The sequence below is a fragment of the Lemur catta genome, chromosome 8, assembly GCF_020740605.2.
Source record: "Lemur catta isolate mLemCat1 chromosome 8, mLemCat1.pri, whole genome shotgun sequence".
Lineage (NCBI taxonomy): Eukaryota > Metazoa > Chordata > Mammalia > Primates > Lemuridae > Lemur > Lemur catta.
This window is the reverse complement of record NC_059135.1, coordinates 55,708,066-55,724,939: the sequence shown is the minus strand read 5'-3', so window position 1 is coordinate 55,724,939 and position 16,874 is coordinate 55,708,066. Positions and strand designations below refer to the sequence as shown.

General features: G+C 34.8%; 1 protein-coding gene across 2 annotated transcripts in view; it reads left to right on the top strand.

Annotated features, from left to right (window-relative positions):
- UBR3 (ubiquitin protein ligase E3 component n-recognin 3) overlaps nucleotides 1–16,874 on the top strand; it is a 183,142-nt gene that overhangs the window by 113,753 nt on the left and 52,515 nt on the right. For both annotated transcript variants that reach the window (XM_045558723.1, XM_045558722.1), the window contains exons 25-27: nucleotides 3,334–3,483; nucleotides 12,407–12,540; nucleotides 15,441–15,551. In XM_045558723.1, coding sequence (XP_045414679.1) covers nucleotides 3,334–3,483; nucleotides 12,407–12,540; nucleotides 15,441–15,551 — 395 coding nt within the window. The remainder of the gene's footprint in view (nucleotides 1–3,333; nucleotides 3,484–12,406; nucleotides 12,541–15,440; nucleotides 15,552–16,874) is intronic.

Genomic DNA, 16,874 nt, shown 5'->3' with positions numbered 1-16,874 from the left:
TTGCTATGTTGTCTTTTGCCATTCATTTGATGAGAAGTTGATGGTAATCTGATTCTTAGTAGGTGAACATTTTTTCCCTTTTTTGTGACATTACTATGATTGTCTAATCTGTAGATATCTGAAATTTTATCATTTGTATCTATGAGGATCTTTTTCCATCCTTCTTAGTACTTAATGAGTATTTTCAGTCTGAAGATTTATTGAACCTATGAGAAAATTTTTTACGTGGTTTCTTTGATACTTGGTATAGTCATCCTCCAAGATGGTCTTCAATGATCCCTGCCTCTTGGTATTTATCCCCTGTATAGTCTTTTCCCACACTGTATCAGAATTGGTCTGTATGACCAATAGAATATGGCATAAGTGATGGTATGTCATTTATAATAGGTTATGAAAGACATATGGCTTCTGTCTTTGTTGCTTCCTCTCTCTCTTGAATTACTTATGTTGGGGAAAGCCAGCTCTCATGTCATAAACAGCCCTGTGGAGAGGCCCATGTGAGTAAGAAACTGAGGCCTCTTGTCAATAGTCAGGTGAGCTTGGATGTGAAACTTGTGTACCAGGTAAGCCTTCAGATGCTGCAGCTGATAGTTTGATAGCAGTTTCAGGAGAAATCCTGAGCCAGAACCATACCAGTAAAAAGCTCCCAGATACCTGACCCTCAGAAAATGTTTTAGATAATAAATGTTATAGTATACAGACAGGACAAAATGGAGAATTGGGGCCATTTTACAGTCATTTGGCAAACTGAAATAGCATTCAGAAGAATCGCTTGCTTAATTCAGATATTCTTTTTTGTTCATGTAAAACCAAACAAATGAATTAACTATTGCTTTATTCATCTTTTTGCCTTTATTGTAATAATATCAATTATGGGAATTTTAAGCAGATACTTTTGTTCTAAAAGGACAATTGTGAATTTTATACAGGAACTTATAAGTCAAAGGAGGACTTAAGAATTCTAGGGTCATTTGGTAAGAAGAATGTTTTCATTACTAGTAACACTTAGCTTTATCGTCTTTAACTATTACTTTCTCAGTCTTGCTTCTTTCATTTATTTAGTTTACCTAGATTGTAAATCATTGTAATCTCTTCTTTGTATGAATTTGCAGGAAACATCCTTTAGGGTTTTTTTGGTGTGTAAAATATATGCAGATGTCAATGTGTGCATGTAATTGGCAGAATTAAGTATCTTTATTATAATACTTAGTACAGAAAAATCCCCAATTATTCATTTGGAATAGGGATTTAAAAAAAAATCCTTTTATTGAAGCATATACATAGTGCATGTATCAGAAGTGTCGAGCTCTTTCAGTTTTTACAGATTTTAACTGTATAACCAGCATCCAGACTGAGAAACAGAACATTACCAGAATCCCATAAGCCCACCTCATTTTTTCTTTCTGTTACTGCTTCTTCCAAGAGTAACCAGTATTATTACTCCTAATTCGATACATTAGTTTTTCCTATTTTTGTTCTTTATGTAACCAATTACAATTTGAAGTTGTATGAGCCGAACTTCTTTCAGAACAGGTGCTTTTAATTATGTTTTTCTGTATCTTACCTGTAGATGAGAAACAATAATCACATTTAAATACAAGCCTTTAATTTGGTCCTAGATCCTTTTTAGATCTTTACTAAAATATCAAAATTGGGTATGAGAGTGATAGAATCAATCATATATTACCAATAGTATATTTTAATTCATTATAGGATATAAAGAAGCAGTGGCTTTCCTCTTTTTTAAAGAAATAAACCATGATCTTTTTAGTTTCTTGAAGGAAAAAAAAAGGGTGTTAGTGTCTGTAATTAGTAAAGTCAGAATTCAAATAAAAACTTTGCATGAAAAAGAGGTCATCTATTTTATTTTTGTGCCTTTAGCACTGTATCACCATCAAAAATTGTTCAGCCTTTCTTTTAAAAACTCTAGGAAAGGTGACTTAGCAGCCTCTTTGATAATGCATTTTGATATCAGGGTTTCCTTCAGGTTTTCAAATTGATTGTACCAAGACTTACGAAAAAAAAAACTATCTTTGTGTGTGAGAGATAGGGTTAATGAAATTCTGTTTCTTTGGCACTTAGTGTCAGACTGAGTTATTTCATTATGCTTTAAGTCAGATATTTCTCTGTTCTCCTTTGAACTTTAGAGCAGACACACACATCCTGTCTTTTCTGTACTGAGTTTCCTCCCTAAAATTTAAAGTAATCTTTCTCATGTCAACCCTTAATGGCCTCTGGTGCTTCCTTCTTTTCATTCTGACCTACTATTCTTATTTTCGTAGATTTTGTGCTCTCTGGTTCTGATTCTCTTCATGTACAGTTGGTTGTGGTTTTTTTTTTTTTTTTCTAATTTCTTTGTTGGCTTATTTTTATTTCCATTAATACTAGGCATTCAAAGTTCCGTTTTAGGTTCCTGCCCATTTTCGTCTCAGTCACTCTTAATAAATATCAGACATATGTTTATCTTCATGAATTCTTTTTCAAAAATATCTTAACTTGACATCTTTCCTTTTCTAGATCTGACATATATTTTTACATATTTACTATTTACTTAGCTGTGCTTTTAAAGATCTCATAAAGTACTTCTGTTTCCCTGGTCTTCTTAGTCCCCTTTACTCATTTCTCTGCCACCATGAGCAGCATCACTGATCTTCATGAATTTAAGGGTCTTTATCTGAAAATCATTATTGACTCAATATTCTGTTTCTTGCTGTTCATGACATTGTATCACCAGAGGATTACTGTTATTTTCTATAATAGTTCTGCTTTATTAGTATATAACATGATCATTTCTACATGATTTCCTTGTATAAATAAACATTGTTAACTATTATTTCTGAAATATAATCACTAGAATTAAAAATAAGGAAGATATAGTTTTTCCCTCTTTTATCTTCTAGTAAATACTACCATTTTCTAAAGCTATCATACTATCGTAAATTTCTCCTCTCAGGTCCCTCAAAGAAAATTAAAACAAACAACCTCCTGTTGTTTTATTAAAATGTTACTTTAAAAAATTTTCTTTTTTCATACAAATGTCTTTGCTTCTTTCTGTACTTTTGGTATCAATTTTATATGTGAATGACACAGTATTAAAAGTGTATTTAACCATATATTATTTAATATCTTTCATTATATAAAGTCGTTGCATGTTTTATCTAACTTTGAGTAAACATTTTACTGAGTAAGGTAATTTTTTCCATAGTTTTATTACTGTATACTTTATTGATATTGAAGCTGAAAATTATTTGAATGTGTTGTTTTTTCCATACATTTTTATTAAAGAGAGATTTTTCTCTGTGGAAATTAAGAGATGTAACTTTTTCCCCTCAGATTCTCCTGAGAATGATATACCTATGGAAATCGCCACAGCAGAACCACAAGTTTCTGAGGCAGTATATGACTGTGTTATTTGTGGACAGAGTGGCCCTTCTTCTGAAGACCGACCTACAGGATTGGTTGTACTGTTACAAGCATCCTCAGGTAAAATAATTTTTCCATAGGAACATTTTTGAGCCAAATTATATGCAACAGATTAATAAGCATTTGTATTAAATGAAAGTTATATCTTTGTCTAGGTATAACTGTAAATCTTTATAGCAAGGATTGATTTAGATCCAAATACCAAAGATTTTTCTTTATCTGGTTTTATCTCACTTTTCTGGCGATGAGTGTTGGAAGAAGCCCCTAAAGAGAGATCTCACTATATGGTTATGTGGTTACTCAGTTTTTTCTTTAAAGTATGATCGTTTATCACCTTTGCTAGGTGGCCAATAACTGAGTTCATTCTTGGTAATTTAATTGTTCTAAAATCTGTAAGCTTCTTAAGCCCATAAGTATTGTCAGTTTAAATATTTTAACTACTTTACATAGGTATACTCAGGCAGCTCTGCCCTTATTTCTTTTTTTTTTTTTTTTTCCAGACAGAGTCTCACTCTGTTGCCCGGGCTAGAGTGCCGTGATGTCAGCCTAGCTCACAGCAACCTCAAACTCCTGGGCTCAGGTGATCCTTCTGCCTCAGCCTCCCGAGTAGCTGGGACTACAGGCATGCGCCACCATGCCCGGCTAATTTTTTTTTTTTGTATATATTTTAGTTGTTTGGCTAATTTCTTTCCATTTTTAGTAGAGACGGGGTCTCGCTCTTGTTACTCTTCTTGCCTAAAAATCAAATGGAGCTGGAAAATCCTGATTGAGTGGGACATTGGGGTAGAGCTGTCAAAACCAGAAATGCCTACTAAAAAGGAAATGTGTGGGAGTATTGACTACAGCTACTTTTTTTCCCCTACTATTCTTAGAGAAGTGTATTAGATTATTGCCAGTTGGCTTTTGACTTCTTCACCAAGTACTATATAATATTCAACTTATTGTTTTATTCGTTAATTTATTTCACAAATATTTATTGAGCACCTAGATACCAGGCACTGTTCTAGTAAGAAATCACATAAAACAAAATCCGTGCCATAATGAAACTTATGTTCTTGTTTTAAGCTTTTATTTGTTCATTATTTTATTATATTTAAAAGTTTCTATGATTTGTTACTTCATTTAATCCCTTTTTAACAATTTTTTACACTAGCTAAACCAATTAATACTAGATAATTCCACTATACTATAGTTGTCTTATCCTTTAGAGATAGAAAAAAAATAAGAAACTAATATTAAAGAATATGAAACACAGAATGTGTAGTAGAAGATGGCTGAAATTTTTTTTTAATAAAAAAAAGAATATTAAATCTCAAGAGTAATTGTAACTGGGAACTATAGCAGGTGAAATCTCTGGCTCTTTCCTTCTGAGCTTCGTCTACCCATTGACACTTTCCCCCTTTATCTCTCTTTACTTTTGCCTTCTTATTTTGAGATTTGAATATAGAAAATTTTAACCATATATTAAAGAGACAATTATAGTAAAATGAACCACCATGTCCCATTCCATCTTTAACAGTGATTAATTTGTGGCTAATCTTATTTCATTTGTTTCCACCTCCTAGAATTATGTTGAAGCAGATTTCAGACATCATTTCATCCATAAGTATTTCAGTGTTTCTGTTAAAAAGAAAGGTATAGTTTCTTAAACATAACCGTAGTCACTCCTAAATAAATTAATTCCTGAATATCATCAAATATTGAGTCAGTGTTTAAAATCCTCCTATTGTATCTTATTTGTTTAATTAATTTATTTATAGTCATAGGGTCCTCTTGTGGTCCTTAAATTGATAGGTTCCCCTGTCATCTCTCCCTCCCCCTCCACTGTTTCTTCCCATGCATTATGCTTTTTTAAGAAATTGGAACATTGAAGAGCAGTTTGGATTTTTATGAATGTATCCCTGTGAAATTTAATGTGTTCCTCTGTTCCCTCTATTTTCTGTTTGTGATGTTAGTAGCAAAGGATGATTATTTCCTAGATCCATCAGTTCATTAGGAATTACAAATCTCTTTCATGTTTTCTTTGTTAGCTGAAATACTTCTATAAAAGAAATTTCACCTCATTAACTATTTTTGGTTACTTTGAGGCACAAATTGTACAGGAAAGGCAGGATAAATAGTGTAGTCTTTCCTTTTATTTATGAGTGGTCAAAGTATTGAGGTAGTGGGTTTTTGAAAATCCTTTTCTAAAGATAATTAATTAGTTTTATGTATCATTATGAAATCTGTTGCAGTTAATCTCTTGTTGATGCTCACATTTTTCCGTCTTTGTTCAGTGAGAGCTGCTACTTCAAGTTGTCTCCTGAGTTTTTATGAAACAAAACTAGTATAGTAGCCTTGAAACTTCCTACATTTACTGATATGGCAAGTTCTACTAAATTCATCTTATATATTTCCAGCCCTGAAATCAGCCATTTCGCTAAGAAGTATTATTTCCATTTAGTGGGAAATGATATTTAGAGACTAAAATCTGGATGACAGTTCTGCTTATTGCTCTAGATCTTGTTAGTATCCACTGTTTTGTTACTGGCTTGTTCTTAAAACCATGCATTAAAGAAAAATCCCATACTTTCTCCCCTTATTCTAATATTTGACTTGTACTGAATTATAGACTTTTGATTAGAAACCCTTCAAAAACTGCTTAAGTTAAGGGCCTTTATAGAAATTTTATCTGCATGTAAAGATATTGATTTATATGTTGTTTTGCCATTGCTCAGAATGCCTGCTGTAAACAGTACTGATTTGGGGAGCTTCAGTTCTCTATAGGAGAATAATACAATATTATGTTCTCTCTCCATTTCACTGATCCCCACAATCTTTGCAAAGCTTCAGAAAGTCCAGTTAAAGTCTTCATAGTGCTTTAAAAATAATATGTAATAAAGAAGAAAGTAGGCCGGGCACAGTGGCTCACGCCTGTAATCCTAGCACTCTGGGAGGCCGAGGCGGGTGGATCGCTCGAGGTCAGGAGTTCGAGACCAGCCTGAGCGAGACCCCGTCTCTACTAAAAATAGAAAGAAATTATCTGGCCAACTAAACATATATATAGAAAACATTAGCCGGGCATGGTGGCACATGCCTGTAGTCCCAGCTACTCGGGAGGCTGAGGCAGTAGGATCGCTTAAGCCGAGGAGTTTGAGGTTGCTGTGAGCTAGGCTGATGCCACGGCACTCGCTCTAGCCCAGGCAACAAAGCGAGACTCTGTCTCAAAAAAAAAAAAAAAGAAATCTGGAAAGAACTACAGGTATAAATTTTTAAACCAAATATTAATGTTATTATCTATAGACAAGTGCAGACATTGAGATAAAAACAAAGCACAGGGTGGGGGTAATGGAATTATAAAGGAAAAGAATTTTTCTATATTATTGAAACTAAGTAGATATTAATTCAAACTTGACTGTTATAAAGTGAATTTGCTAATAATTGTTATCCTGGGAGTAACAACTATGAAAAAAACTCACACACAAACACATACACATGCAAATAAAAGAAATGAGAAGGGAATCCAAATGGTATGCTATAAAATTCAATTCATTACAAAAGAAGGCAGCAATGGATGAAGAAGGAACATATAGAAAACACATAGCAAAATGGTAGAATTAAATTCTTCCTTAACAGTAATTACTGGGAGACCAGGTGCAGTGGCTCATGCCTGTAATCATAGCACTCTGGGAGGCCAAGGTGAAAGGATAGCTAGAGCTCTGGAGTTCGAGACCAGCCTGAGCAAGAGCAAGACCCTGTCTCTACTAAAAATAGAAAAAATTAGCCATGCATGGTAATGCATGCCTGTAGTCCCAGCTACTCGGAAAGCTGAGCCAGGAGAATCACTTCAGCCCAGGAGTTTGAGGTTGCTATGAGCTAGGCTGAGGGCCATGGCACTCGCCTGGGCAACAGAGTGAGACTCTGTCTCAAAAAAAAAAAATTACAAAAAACCCCAGTAATTACTGGAAATATAAATGTATTAAATTGCCCAAGTAAATGGCAGAGATTGACAGAATGGATAAAAAGAAGTGATCCAACTATATACTGTCTATAAGAGACTCACTTTAGATCTAAAGACACAAATAAGTTGAAAGGGAAAGGATAGGAAGATATTCCATACAAATAGTAACCAAAAAAAGAGCTGGGATGGCTATATCAATATGAGACAAAATAGACTTTAAATTAAAAATTTTTACAAGAGAAGAAACCAGATAGACCCATTGGGACTTAAGGTTCCAGAAGAATGGTGTTGAAGCAAGCTGGCTCCACTCCCCCAACAGAAAAACAAAAACAAATACATAGTGGCAAGATTATCAACAGAAATATCCTAGAATTCAGATATTAAGATGAGATGGTTCCTGGGGCCAAAGAGAAGTAGAAACATCTGAGCAGACAGTAAGAGAATTAATTGGATTTTCATATCTGTGATGCCCCTCCACCCATTCGGCTGGGCACCAAGTGTATGGAAAATTTTCCAACTCACTGTTTCTACACTGGAAAAATTGGGATTGAGGTGGACAACCAGCTTCCCCACCATGTTGGATTCCCTGGCAACAGACCTATCCTTGCCTTAACGCATGGGAAGCATTGCAAGTGTGTGAAGGGAGAAATATCTCTGAGGACAGGCAGAGACAAAGGTGGGAGGTGGAACTACCATCCCTATCTCCGGAAACTCTGCTCTGTAACTTAGTTAAAGGAGATGCCAAATCAGAGTGGCTGTTCAGCAGCACCACACTTGAGGAGCTTTGTCCCATAGGTCCCCTAGGCACAACGCCCTAGCCAGCCTTCCCACACTGCTGGGATTCCCCTTTGGAAGCTCCCCCATGTCATTGTTTACTGGAGCTGAGGTGAACTGAACCTGAGCTTAAGTTGCCACCTGGAGCCTGAAAAGGAGGCAGTGACCTATTAATGAAGAACCTCTAAGTAAATATATTCAATAAAACCCCAAACAAGCCAGAGAACACTAGAATAAATACTAAACCTTCCATTCAAAGACATAGATGTACAGTCACAAGAAACAACAGCAAACAGGGAACCATGATTTCCCCAAAATGGCAAAGCAAGGAACCAGTCACCGACACTAATGAGACAGCAATATGGGAACCCCTGACCAAGAATTCAGAATAGTACTTATAAGGAAACTCAGTGATCTCCAAGATCACACAGAAAAACAATTCAGAAATTTATCAGAGAAATTTAACAAAGATTGAAAAAATGAAACAAATCTTAGAACTGAGAAATACATTCACTGAACTGAAAATTCTTTAGAGGCTCTCAACAGAAGAATGGATCAAGCAGAGGAAAGAGTCATTGAGCTCAGAGACGAAATATTTGAAAACATAAGGTCAGATAAGAAAAAAGTGAAAATCAATGAAGATCACCTATAGGATATAAAAAATTACCTCAGAAGACCAAATCTAAGAATTGTTGGTGTTTAAGAGGGTGTTGAGCAATAGCAAGGCATAGAAAGTTTATTAAAAGAGGAAAAACCCTAAACCCAGAAAACTTTCCAACACTTGAGAAAGATATGAATATCTAGGTACAGGAAGATTAGAGAACACCAAACAGATTTGACCCAAATAAGACTGCTCTGACCCGTATGATCAGTAAAGTCTCAAAGGTCAAGGACAAAGAGAAAATCCTAAAAACAACAAGAGAAAAGAAGCAAATAACATATAATGGAGCTCCAATTCATGTGGCAACAGACTTCTCAATGCAAACCATGTAGGCCAGGGGAGGGAGTGGAACAACATTTTCAAAGTGCTAAAAGAAAAAAAAAATATCATCCAAGAATACTGTCTTCAAAAATGAAGGAGAGATTGTCTTCCACATACAAATAAAAGCTGAGAGAATGTACCGCCAACCACCACCAGATGCATCTTATAAGAAATGTTAAAGGAGCTCCTCAGTCTGAAAGAAAAGAACACCCTGTGCAAAAAATTTTAAGAAAAACATTTGAAAATATAAAACCCACTGATAAAATTAAGTACACAGACAAACCTAGAATAGTCTAATACTGTAATTGTGGTGTGCAATCCACTCATGACTATAGTATGAAGCCCAAAAGACAAATCTATCAAAAACAATAATAGCTACAGCAACTTGTTAAAAGATAGGTAATATAAAAATACATAAATTTAGACAACTGAAGGTCAAAATGTGGGGGGAATGGAGTTTGTTTCTATCTTTTCTCTGTGATCTAATAGAATTTTTTTTTAAAAGATTGAAATTATCCAAAAAATCTTCTCTGCCACAATGGGATGAATCTAGAAATCAACAGCAGAAGGGAAACTGGAAAACTCACAAGTATGTGGAAATTAAACAACATACTCATAAAAGACCAATGTCAAAGAATAAATCACAAGTGAAATTAGAAAATACTTGGAGATAAATGAAAATGAAAACACATTACCAAAGCCTATAGAATGCTGTGAAAGGAGGGAAATTTACAGCTGTAAATTTGTACATTAAAAAGAAGATTTCCAAATCAATAACCTAACTTTAGACTTTAAGGAACTACAAAAAGAACAAGCTAAACCTAAAGCTTGAAGAAGGAAAGAAATAATACAGATTGGAGCAGAGATAAAAAAGAATCAGCAAAACCAAAAGTTGGTTCCTTGAAAATATCAACAAAAATGACAAAACCTTTAGCTAGATTGACCAAGGAAAAAAGAGATAATGCAAATAGCTAAAACCGGAAATGAAGGCGGGGACATTACTATAGACCTTATAGAAATAAAAAGATTATAAGAGAATACTGTGAATATTTTATGCCAAAAATTAGATGACCTAGATTAAATGGATGATTTCCTAGAAACACACAAACTACCAAAAATTGGCTGAAGAAGAAATAGAAAATTTGAACCTATTTATAATAAGAGATTGAATCAGTAATAAGAAACCTCTCAACAAAGGAAATTGCAGGAGCAGATGGCTTCACAGGTGAATTCTATGAATCATTTAAAGAATTAACACCAGACCGGGCGCGGTGGCTCAGGCCTGTAATCCTAGCACTTTGGGAGGCCGAGGCGGGTGGATTGCTCGAGGTCAGGAGTTCGAGACCAGCCTGAGCAAGAGTGAGACCCCCCCCCCCCCGTCTCTACTAAAAATAGAAAGAAATTATCTGGCCAACTAAAAATAGATATAGAAAAAATTAGCCGGGCATAGTGGCGCATGCCTGTAGTCCCAGCTACTCGGGAGGCTGAGGCAGTAGGATCGCTTAAGCCGAGGAGTCTGAGGTTGCTGTGAGCTAGGATGATGCCACGGCACTCACTCTAGCCTGGGCAACAAAGTGAGACTCTGTCTCAAAAAAAAAAAAAAAAAAAAAGAATTAACACCAATACTTCTCAAACTCATCCAAACAACAAAGGAGGGTATGCTCCCTAAATCATTGTATAAGGCTAGCATTACCTGGATACCAAAGCCAGATAGAGATATCACAAGAAAAGAATATGATACACTAATATCCCTTATGAATATAGATGCTAAAATCCTTAAGAAAATTCTAGAAAACTGAATGCAGCAGCATGTTAAGGGGATTATACAGCATGATAATTATATTTTAGCTACTAGCATTCACCTGCTTCTGTTTCTCACTTCTTTTGCTGCTGCTATAAATCCCTCCAAAACATAAGACCCAAAGCAATGCACCTCATATTCCCTTTCCTAAGAGCAGTTCTTCCCATGTAGACATTATGACATTTTATCCCTAAATAGTTCCATATATATCTCCTATGAGGATATTCGTTTACATAACTATGGAACCATTAGCATACCCAAGAAATTTAATATTAATAACATCTAATATTCTGACTGTATTTGAATTCTCCCAATTATTAATAATTTTATGTATTTTATTTATTTGACAAATAACAATTGTCTATATTTATGGGGTACAATGTGATGTTTTGATGTATATACATTGTGGAATGAGTAAGTCAAGCTAATTAACATATTTAATCACCTCACTTATTTTTTTTGTGGCGAGAGTCAGTAATATTTTTATAGTAGATATTTCTTTTCTTTTTTTAAAATTTTTTCCAGATTTTTCTTGATCTAGGATCCAGTCAAAGATTATGTATTGCTTTTAGTTGTTAAGTTTTAGTTTCTTGTTAGTCTCCTTTAATTTAGAACAGTTTCTCTAGTCCCTTTATATAATTTCAAAGAGTCTGGGGTCTGTTGTTCCATAGAATGTCTCAGAATCTGGATTCACGTGATCAGTTTCTTATTGTTAGATTCAAGTTAAACATTTTTGGCAAGGATATTAATAGGTAATGTTCCTTCCTGTGACATCACATTAAGAGACTCATTTTGTTAAATTGTCCCATTATTGGTGATGGCAAGTTTGATCACTTGGTTAAGGTGGTAAGTAATCTATAGGAGAACGCATTGAGAGTCTACCCATTTACCCTACTGTCCCTTTATTTGATGTTCCTTGCTTGAATCAATGAGTGTATTATCTGTTACAATCATTATTCTTTCCGATATTCAAATTTTCTCAAATTTGCCCAGTCAAAACTCCTTCAGGTCCTTGTGATTGCCTCCTCAATGTTTGAACACTTCCTTGCTCTTTGTCACACACAATTCCAGGCTCCCCTTGCACTTTTCCCTAACCTGAGACTCAGCTATTTCTCCAAAGATTTCTGCTTCCTTTTACTGAAAAATAATATATTTAGAAATGAAGTTTGTTGATACTGGGGGGGTTGTAACTTCTAAGCTTTTTCAGTGAATAGATTTAGGAAACCATCCATCCATCTATCCATCCATCATGATGAGTCCATACTCATATTTTAGTGTTATTTTTAAAAGTGAATATTGGCATATTTGAAGCTTTACTCTGCAGAAGAAAACTAGAATACCACTTTTTTGAGGGATGTTTAAAAATAGTCTAACACTAAAATGTTAGTGTAGCTTGTGGTAAATAACTCAGCTTTTCTTGGTGAGTCAAGTCTGTGATGGTTAAGTTTGGTTTTTTAATGAGCTTTTACTTCCGTTGTTAATGTAGTTTTGGGGCAGTGCCGTGACAATGTTGAGCCAAAAAAGTTGCCAATCACTGAAGAGGAGCAGATTTACCCTTGGGATACATGTGCAGCGGTTCATGATGTGAGGCTTTCATTATTACAGCGTTATTTTAAGGATGTAAGTACTGTCTTTGTCAAATAGTATTTTTGTCTGCAAAGTTGATGGTTACTTCCCTCCTGAGTTTTATGTTTTTCTTCTACCAAAATGGCATTCTTGTTTTAAATCTGGAAGCTTATTAGAAAAAAAATTAATATGTGCATAGTAAAGAAATGGAAAACTGTTAATAAATAAAAATTTCAGGTAATAAATGTGAAACCTTTGTTTTAAATGTTGTTTATTATGTGGTGTACATATTCAGTTCAGTGGAATGATGAGTACAGCAGATCCTCGAATAATGTTGTATACTTTGGTATTGTTTTGTTAATAACGTCGGGCAAAAAAAATCAATTCTGGACTAGGGCCACTGTCTATATGGAGTTTGCTGGTTCTCCCCATATCTGGGTGGGTTTTCTTTGGGTACGCTGGTTTCCTCCCACATCTCAAAGATGTTCACGTTAGGTTAACTGACATGTCTAAATTGTCCCCATATAAGTGAGTGTGGGTGTGTGTGTTTGAGTGCACCCTGCAATGGAATGGTATCCTGTCCGGGGTTAGTTCGCACCTTGCACCTTGAGCTGCTGGGATAGTCTCTGGCCATCTGTGACCCTGAACTTGAATAAGTGGGTTGAAAAATGAACAAATTAATGAATATAATTATTATAAAATAAAAATTCTTAAAGTATATGATAATCATAGAAATGCCTGACAATAAGCAATCTGGTACGAAAGCGAGCCTGCATATTTGTTACTGTTTGTTTTCGAACCGTATAGTGGTGGGTGTTCCTTACAGATTTCACCTTGCAAATGTTTATTCCTTGATTTAACCCACCACGACTACTATCACCATCATTCACTGATTCATCAAAAATTAGATAAATAATTATCTTAGTTGTTTTTATTAATCTTTCTTAAATGTATATGTGTGTGGGTTTTAATGAATATTGAGATTATAAAGATTCAGTGTTAAGCACTTAGCACAGTGGTGAGTGGGCACCTCATTGAAGTTTCCCTAAAAAATTAGTCTCATATTAGTAAGTATTTTACTGCATTTTTAGACTCTAGCAAACTCAAATAAAATATCTAACAGTAGACAAATAACATGATGTTCAGTTTTAAAAGCTAACTGCTTTTATTAAAAATAAAGGTTAATTACATTTTATAGTACAGTGCCAGAGATAGCAGCTTGTTTATTAACTGACTACCAACCATTCTAGAAACGATCTAACACCAAAATCTGCTTCTGTTTCAAGCAGCTCCAAAACATAAAACAGAAATGAGCAGGTGTCCTGTTGTTTTTCTGATTTATAACAGTAGAAGCTTGCTCAGTTGCTGTGAATATTTGATTTGTGCTGTTGCACATCTTCAAATCTGCTGGACAGTCATTTCGCACTGTGTAATACAGTATTTTAAACTTTCAGATACTCATGGAGAGTCTTGATTTCATATTGGAACTTCATTTGCTATCATTTAAAGATTATTTGGTCATCTTACATTATAATGTATAAATTTCGTTGCAACATAAAAGTTAAAGGTTTATCAGGTTTTTAAGCATGTAAGAACATTTTTATTTGATGGCTCTCAAGTATTTCATCATCTTCTGTCACTCATGTTAGATCTTGTGCCTCATATTGCTCTGGCCTGCCCATCTATTTACTATAGATTCTAGAGGGTGAATTCAAGGTCAGGTCTAAATAACGTTTGATAGAAGCCAAATGATGAAAATTCCAAGAAAGATTTTAGGAGGAAAAGTCTACACCTATGTATAGGTTGAGAGGGAGGAATTAGCACAGAAAGAACAGCAGAAGATGGAAGAGAAAGGGGAGATGAAAACAATTAACTTTTAAAACAAATTCCAAAAGGGTATGTCGTTTGTTTACATAGTCTGAGTCCCTTCTTTATTATATATTATATTAAACCCTTGTAAATATTGAGGCATGTGTTTTGGGTTGTTCTTTTGACTAGATAGGTACATCATGGAGAGAAGAAATTGTAGTAAAGGAGACCAGTTAAGAAACTGTTTAAGAACCCTTCTCCCCACTCCAGGCAACATAAACTTGAATGTTATAGAGGGAATAAAGAGCAGAGGTCAAAAATCACGAGTTATTTAGGAGATAGAATCCATATGGTTTGGGAACTAAGATTATGGTTTAAAGGTAAGGGTGTGATATAGAATGACTCTTACTTATTGTCTAAATAGATTGTGGAATTTTTAAACCAAGAGGAAGAAAAAGATTCATGGAGAAGATGACAAGTTTTTGACACATTGATTTTATGTTACCTGAGGAACATTAAACTGGAGATTTCTGGTGGCAGCTGAGTACTTGTTATAAAACAGTTATGCGAGAGATCCAGGCTTGCAGAGTAGTTGAGATAGCTAATTAAATCCCTAGAGAGAGTAGTTTTAATGAGAAGAGAGTAGCACTGAGAGTAGAACTTTGAGGAATATAAACATTGAAGAGGCAGGTGAAGAAAGAAGAGTCTGGGAAGGAGGCCTAAGAAAAACAGAGATAGGAAAACCAAGAGGGAAGTAAGCATTTTAGGAAGGAAGTTGTTAATGTCATATATCACAGAGGATTAAGTACCATATGGAACAGGTAAAATAATCAACAACAGCATAGTTTACATAGACTCTAGTATAATATTGAGAGCTTATATTTTATGGTGTGACGAAATGCTAGTTCATAATATTTATTTTCTTTCATTATAAGCATAGATATTTGGGAGCTAAAACTTTATGGTGTTTCAATTTTAAAGATACTGCCTTATTAGGGCTGTCTAGCTGGGTGTTTATTTATATCACAAAAATGGAAACTCCACATTAATATAACAATATGAAATCATGTAGAGGTTCATATGGATATATTTAAATATGTTTATACTTCTTTAAAATTAAATGTATTTATCTTTTGTTTTTGAAGAGTTCGTGTCTGTTAGCAGTATCAATTGGCTGGGAAGGAGGTGTTTATGTACAAACCTGTGGCCACACATTACATATAGATTGTCATAAATCTTACATGGAATCATTACGGGTAAGTTGACTGAAAAAATTTTTAAGTAGTATCTATCTTTCCAGGAATTAATCTTTTTAAATATATTCATTCCAATTCTAGCTCATTATGTTGAGTGATTTTGATCACCATATGAATTATACAGCCTCACTGTTTCTCTTCAACTTAAGGGATTTCCATTGTTTTACTTCACGTTAGCAACTGAATTCCATAGCTGTGGTTTAGATTTTACTACTCTAACTCTAAAATATTAAGCTTTAATAACCTACCGTATCATCTTATTATGTGATTATTCTTCACATTCTCTTATTTTCACTCTCATTAATGGGTTTTGCCTCTGGCATCAGGATCTCTAGATCTCTAGTCCTTTAACCCCTTTGCTTGTTTCCTAGCATATTAGCTCTTTCCTAGCCTCAATTTCCTGTACTATGCCCATTCTACTCTTACTATCAGTCTCATTTAATCTACCTCCTTTGGTTTTAGACCTAGGCAGCTAGCCTTGCTGGAAAAATCATAAAACCAAATGAACTGTTATCATCACAAATTTGTGATTTCCTATAACAGTGACTTAGACTAGGTTCTTGGGCTGTAAATATTACCTATCAATTCATTTACCTGTATTTGATCACTTCCCTCTTCTGTTCTCCTCAGCAGCTATTCCACATCTTTGCTTGTTCTATCCTAGACTCTTCCGCTAAACCCCAAGATCCCTTTCCTCTTACCAGATTCTGTCTCTTCCCAAGTCACCAAGAAAACAGTATCTCCTGTCATATACTCCCTTAGCTTCCCAGCTTGTTTTTCTGTTCCCTGATAAATGATTTCCACATCCCAATTAATCCTTTCTTTTCTACTCTTTCAGGTAGTACTATATTCCTTCTTCTGTTCAGGAATAATTTTTCTCTCTGTGCTCTAGTATTCCTTTCTACCCAACACTTCAGGGGCCTCGATCCATCAGTAGATAACCTCTTTTTTGTGTATATCTTCAGTTTTCTGCCTCCTCTGTTTCTTCTCAGCTTGTAAAGCTACTCCGGTCTCTCGCATTCAGTGTCCTTCCCTTGACTTTGCATTTCCCTGTAGCAGAAGTCTTCTCTTTCTCCTTCAGCTCAACTTTGTAAAGCATGGTCTCCTATATTCCCAGATTCCTAACTCAGAAGGAGTAAATTTCTCTTTTTTCTTTCCTATTCCTTATCTCACATTCAGTTGCTTACCAAAATTCTATTGATTCTGCCTTCTAAATCTCACTTGACTTTATTCTACCTTCATTATTCCCATTGCTACTTGTTTGTGTATGCCTTCAACCCTCATTTTGGCTATTGGCATTGCTTTCTTATTGATTTCCTCACT